The sequence below is a fragment of the Falco naumanni genome, chromosome 13 (assembly GCF_017639655.2).
Source record: "Falco naumanni isolate bFalNau1 chromosome 13, bFalNau1.pat, whole genome shotgun sequence".
Lineage (NCBI taxonomy): Eukaryota > Metazoa > Chordata > Aves > Falconiformes > Falconidae > Falco > Falco naumanni.
Genome location: NC_054066.1, coordinates 403,660 through 409,910, shown reverse-complemented (window position 1 = coordinate 409,910; position 6,251 = coordinate 403,660). Strand labels below are relative to the sequence as shown.

Below are 6,251 nucleotides of genomic sequence, written 5' to 3'. Positions count from 1 at the left end.
CCACTTCCGCTTCCGGCCGGGCCGCGCGCGGCGCCTGCGCAGTGGCCGGCGGAGCGGATGGGGCGGGGCTACGCATGCGCAGAGCGGCGCCGCCCGCCCCCCCAGCGGTACCGGCGGCATGTGAGTACGGGCGGCGGCGGGGCTGGGCCGCGCTAGGCCGCGCTGCCCCCCTCCCCCCCCCAAGCGGTAACGTTGCCGTCTCCCCGCAGGCAGGCGGCCCTGGAGATCACGGCACGTTACTGCCGCAGCGAGATGGAGCAGTACGGGCGGTGCGTGGCCGCCAGCCCGGCCTCCTGGCAGCGCGACTGTCACCGGCTCCGCCTCAGCATGTCCCGCTGCGCCGCCGCGCAGTGAGTGCGGGGGGAGGGTGGGCTGGGGCCGGGCTGGGCCCCTCAGGGCCATCCTCCCCAGGCTGGGCCACTCGGGGCCGGGCACCTCAGGATTAGGCCCCCCGGGGTTGGGTCCCCCGGGCCGGGCCGGGCCCCTCGGGCTGGGGCTGGGCTGGGCATCTCAGCGTTGGGTCGACTGGGCCGAGCCCCTCAGCATTGGGTCCACCGGGCTGGGCCCCACTGGGCCGGGCCACTGAGGGCTGGGGCTGGGCCGGGGTCCCCCAGGGCTGGACCCCCCCCAGGGCCAGACACCCCCCAGGGCCGGGCCCCTCAGGATTGGACCCCTCAGGGTCAGGCCGTGCAGCTCCCGGTGTTGTCCCGCAGCCCCATCGTGCAGCAGATCCGCCAGGACTGCGCGGAGCCATTTGCTGCCTTTGAGCAATGTCTGAAGGAGAACCAAGCTTCCGTCATGAACTGTAGCGATCAGGTCAACGCCTTTCTGCTCTGCGCTGACCAGGTGAAGCTCTCCACGTGAGGTGAGTGTCGGGCTGCGGAGCGGAGCCCCTTTCTCTCCACACCTGTGGTCCAGAGCCCTTCTACTGACAACCACTCCCCATGTCTGCTTGGGGCTGCTCGGCTGCACAGCTGGAGTGGAACAGTACAGCCCAGAATACACAGAGACCCTCCTTTTTCTCCCACCCACCTTCCCTTCTTGTCTCAGAAAACCATTGAGCACAGCCAGGAAGTATATTTCAGTTACAAGAGTGGTTTATCCGTTGGCATGGACTGTCCAGGGCTCTAAGCGATGTGTGTGTGGCCATTGTGGATGTGAATGCAATGGTGTATTTAACCAAATGGGTTGGTTCTTCTCTGTGTCAGACTGAGCCGATATCCTGGGCGAAAGGCTCTGCTAGGGAAGCAGTCTTGCCCAGGGAAAATTGTGATTTTTGTCTAAATCTATTGGTCAGCTTGGCCATCGGTTTTGTATGTGAATATATACAGAATGGCTTTGTTGGGGCAGGTCAGCTTGCAGCGCTCTGCTGAAGATCTTGTAAACATCTATGGAGCCACCTTAAAGTAAATAACACGTCACTGACTATGTGGAAATCACCTGAACGTGACATACTCCCATGACCTGACATGGTAATCTACTGTACCTCATAACTAGGGTGCTGCATACGCGCAGAGCCTACCTGAAGCTTGTATTTGTGCTGTTTTTTCATAGGGGAGCCTTGGAATTAAAATTCATCTTCAGGAGTGAATGAAAAGTCTTTCTGTACTCTGGAGTATCGTCCCAGTGCTTGGTGGGGTTGGTTTTACCCCTCTGAAAAACAACACGCCGCCCTGGGATGTGGTTTTCTGGGTTCTGGTTACACTACGCTTGTCTCCAGCAGACAGCTGGACTCTGACCGGGATGCCAGAGCATTCCTGATCCATTGGCTGGACGGGTAACGCTGGGGTTTGTCTGCTGAGTTGCCTCTAAAAACTTTATAAGTAAATAAATGACGGAACTGTGTTGAAGCGACACCGAAGGATCAGCAGCAACCTGCAGCTGTGCCTGTGTGAGAGCCGAGCACTGAAATCAGCCCTTACCTCTTTTTCTGTGCTCTGTATTCTTCAACAGTTCCTTTGATGAATAAGCACAATATTTTCCTTCGTCCCAATAAAAAAACCCAACACTTCTCAAGATCCAAAGCCAGTTCTGGCTTTTCCCACTGATGATGGAAGCTGCTCTTTGAGCTGGACCAACTGCAGGGACCTTTCTTTGACTGTAAAGGTCAGCTTGACTCACCTGAAAACATCTGGTGTGGTTCCCAGTTTTGGGGGTGCCTTGAGGGGTTGTAGCCCCAGGCCTTCTGCTGGTTTAGAACAGCAGAGGGAGTCTTCCCACCGGCAGAGACGGCAGAAAAAGCACAGACTTCAGAGCACTGACTGCTCTACTTGGAAGTGCAACAGAGATCTTCCAGTGCAGGGGTGCTGGAGGTGGGGCGGGGGGCTCTGTTGTTCTACCCCAGGGGGACAAAGAGCCCAGCTCTAAGGAGAGGTTGTTCCTGGGCTGTAAATAGTGTGTGTGTGAAATTAAAACAAAAGAAACTGTAGATGGTGTTATGAGGAGGGGGGTTGAGACCTGGGGCTCGTGGGATCTGTGAGCACATCTGCGGAGGGAGAATGTTGGGGTGCTGTGAGCTAGGGCCCTCGTGTCTCCTCCAGCATGCCACGTCTGGAAACCGCTGTAGGGCTGTGAAGTGGGGCTGAGAGTCTCCCAGCACCAGTTTAAACTTTGGAAAGTCCTTTGGGGAACTCAAGACCAGGTTTAAGGAAGGAGAAATGAGTTTCTGTGACTTAGTGACACAAACGCAGCTTCAGAACTTTGCTGCTGTCCAGAGTAGGAACTTAGGTCTTCCAGAAGAGTTACAGAGAAGTATAAATCAAAATCTTCCAAAAGTGTGCAGGGAGTGGGCAACATCCAGAAACTATTACGTACAATGCCCGTGGAGTCTTCCTCTGAAGGCACAGCCCCGTGTTTGTGAGGGTTTTTTTGTACCTCGAAGAGAGGGTGAGGCGTGGACGAGGAAACTTGGCTTTGACCTGGTTCCCAGGGGTCCATACCCCCTTCCTGGGACACGTTAATCCTCATTTGTGTTTCAGCCAGGCGTAAGTCCAAGCGCTCGCCTTTGAGCCTGTGCTGGTTGGCAAACATGGCTTGGCATTTTCCAGTTGGGCAGAGTTTCGCTCCTTTGGGGAGAGGGACAGCAGGTTTAAGTTGAGCTGTTCCAGCTTCTAGCAGAGCCCGAAGCTCAAAGCTGGCTGTCGGCATTGCTGGTGCCTGCCTCAGAGGTGGGTGCATTTCAGCAGTGGTCTTAAAACGTCTACACACGCTTGTAGAAAACTTTTTTTTTTTTTATTGAATGCTGCGCATTTGCAATGTAAAGAGCTGTTTATCTTCTGGCGGAAAAATTGGGGAGGAAAAGGTGACAGTAGCTTTGCCTCAAAATTAATTTAGAGAGGGGGGGGGCAAGTGCTACCAGAAAAGGAGGAAAAAAAAATATCTATTTTTAGTGAGTCTTTTGAGTTTTTATTTATACCAGGCAGCACCCTATTAGTCATAAATTGTGGTGTGAATAGCTTTATTAAGGATGCCGTTATACAGGAGCAAAGGTGCTTTACATGTTGTTGACATTGTATTGAAATGTCAGCCTGTCAGCAGAAAAGCCATTTTTCATTATGTTTAAGGTGCACTGGGCCCCCTCTTAAGCCCAGTTATGCCGCCGCCTCCTCCTCAAGAGCCTGAGCCACTCTATTATTACTTGCTTTAACACATTAACCGCTCAGCTGCCAGCCGCTTGCCACTGTCATCGATGAGCCAAACTGTCGCAGGGTTCAGTTCGCTCCTTACTACAGAGACGGGGGAGAGGAAGGTGCTGCTCCATCCCGTTTCTGCCTGCAGCAGTGGAGAGAAATGTTTTCCGAGAAAATACTCGTGAGGCAGCGGCAAGTTGCATGGTGACTAAAGTGTGCACGTCTTTCACTGCCTGTGTAAGGTAAACGTAAAATAACTTGGTGTAGCAGAGACTGACGGAACCTTCCCGTGGAGGGGAGTGTTGTGATGGTCACTACCTGAAGTTGTGGCCCACCTTAGTTTGCCAGCTCCCGTGGAAAAGTTTCTAGATTAAGTCATCTTGTAGCCCTGGCAAATTTGGCAAATGCCTTTGCGAAAAGTGAAAGGCATAGCAACGATTTTTCTTTCCTTCAACTGGATGGGCAAGAGTATTCTCTTGCTTTCCTCTTAGCCTTGAAGGAATCCACAGCTATACGTGCAGTGCTGCGTGATTAATCAGTTTTATTCTCACTTAGGCAGAGGGGCTTAAGGCCTCTTTAAGCAAGAAGCAGGAGTTTTGCAGCTCATCCTAATGGCATGGGCTACCCAAATTTGCTGGAATAAAATCTGAGTGGCCGTTACAGCTATTTTTGCCCTTTGCCAACATAAGGGAACAGCCGCCGTGGATCTAACTGGCTCGGGTGCGCGGTAGCAGCTGGAAATAAGGCAAAATTGTATACACAGGGTGAACAAGTGTCCCTGGGAGCGCTGGGAAAAGCTGTTACTTCCAAATCCAGCTGTTGTGGGTTTTTGGTCCTGTCACTGGAAACATATTTAGCCATAAAAGCTAAAAGGAGCATTTGTTGCTCCAGTATCTTACACGAGGTGTAAACTGGCAAGGGAGACCTCTGAAAAGCTGAAAATTTTGGAACTGGGAACCCAGGAAAGCTGCCTCTTCATTTCTTGTACCACAGGATTGTGATCTCATACCTCTTAGTTTGGTTAGGACAGGCTTCTGGAAACGAGCGCAGGAAGCCGTTGGAAGGGGGACAGTCACTGGCACGAAGCTGAACAAGGGGAAAAAGTCCTCGGGCAGTCAATCCAACCGGTAGGTTCAGCTTTTTTCTCCAAAGACTGCAAAGAGATTCAGCTAAATTAATGCCAAGTGGCTGAAATCAATAAATGAATAAGCCTGTGGTTCCCAGAGTGAGAGACTTGGGGGGGGGGGAAAATAATTAGAGCAGGATTCAGATAGATTGGTCCTCTCGCATCCTCCCAGACACAGACCAGACCAGAAATAAACGCTACAGCCCTGCAGTACTGAGGAGAGGAACCCAAAGGGGCAAATTCTACGATGGATGAGAGCTGTTAAGCAAGCAGCGCCAAGCTTGTGTAGGCGTTCTCGCTTGGGGGTTAATTATTGTGAAGGATCCTTCTTTCCCACAAGTCTTTTTTGTGTCGCTACACTTCTGTTTCTTGTCTTCTGGCATCAGCATCGCCATTCTCTGCTGGGTTTCCGTCTCCTGGTTCTATGTTTTCTCCACTTTTAATTGTTCTTCTCTCTTGTTTGCAGTCAAATGTGCCTTTTGCCTGGTAGTTAAGTAGATGGGGTGTCAGGTTTTTTTTCTGTTTCCACTTACTCGCTGTCTTTCTGTGTGGCCTTAGAGGATCCTCCCAACATGGTCTATGTCTCTGTTTACTCATCTCTGAAATAAATAACACCTACTGGGCTGGGGAGTAATGAGGGATAATTAATTAATGCATGCAAGGAGTTCTGAGGTCCTTAACTAAGACAAAGCCAAGGATCATTAGGTTACTTAATTCTCTGCTTTGTTTTGCCTCCATTTCTTCTTGGTTTCGATCTCTCAGAATGTGAAGTTAAGTGTGTCGGGACTTTTTTTTCAGCCTGTTGCTTTAACTCCTGTTGATGTCATTTTCCCTTTCAAGTGGAACTTTAAAACCAATAAGGTAAATTACACATGATCCTAGAATGAGGAACTAACCAAAACATCTCTTTAATTTTTCATCCAGAAAATATTCTCGTTTTACACTCTGCTTCTTTTACTTAAAGGAACCATAAATCAGCGTGTTCCTTTGGTGTTTGCAGTCACGGGGAGAGATTTAGTGCTGCTGGCAGGGCCAGGTCTGAAATGGGCAACTGTTGAGGGCAGAGAGTTGTGCAGAGCCACATTCCATTCACACACACATTTGCTTTCCTTGGCTGTCATCCAGCTGATTATTTTTTATTTTATTTTTTATTTTTTTTTGAGCCGCTTCTGAGCATGAGGGGAATTGTGTGGGCAGAAGGGAGCATTTGGGTTTGGTTGGGGTTTTTTTCATCTGGCAGTCAGTCTGCCATCTCGACTGGCTTTTTATTCGCCTTTATTTTCCTGCCTGCAAAGACAGGAGGGAAAGGCACCTGGGTAGGACAGAGAGTGGCGGGTGCTCCCAGAGCCTCCTGGGGGAAACAGGCTGGCGTGTCACGGCCAAGGACCTGCACCTCCGAGCTGGATGCGGGCAATTGCGCTGGCTCTTGACCGTGCAGAGCAAAAAGGGAAAGCCAAAAAGCCTGGGTGTCACCTAAGGTGCTTGCGATTCTGTTC

At 51.2% G+C, this 6,251-nt stretch overlaps 1 protein-coding gene across 5 annotated transcripts in view; it reads left to right on the top strand.

Moving 5' to 3' along the window:
* The first annotated feature begins 16 nt into the window (after positions 1-16).
* Positions 17-6,251, top strand: part of CHCHD5 (coiled-coil-helix-coiled-coil-helix domain containing 5) — a 23,375-nt gene continuing 17,140 nt past the window's right edge. For 3 of the 5 annotated variants that reach the window (XM_040613732.1, XM_040613731.1, XM_040613730.1), the window contains exons 1-3: positions 38-120; positions 210-350; positions 714-865. In XM_040613732.1, coding sequence (XP_040469666.1) covers positions 119-120; positions 210-350; positions 714-864 — 294 coding nt within the window. In that variant the 5' untranslated portion in view covers positions 38-118 and the 3' untranslated portion in view covers position 865. Of the gene's footprint in view, positions 121-209; positions 351-713; positions 866-1,350; positions 2,017-6,251 lie in introns of those variants that run through there. The other 2 variants (XM_040613733.1, XM_040613729.1) reach the window with 2 other exon arrangements.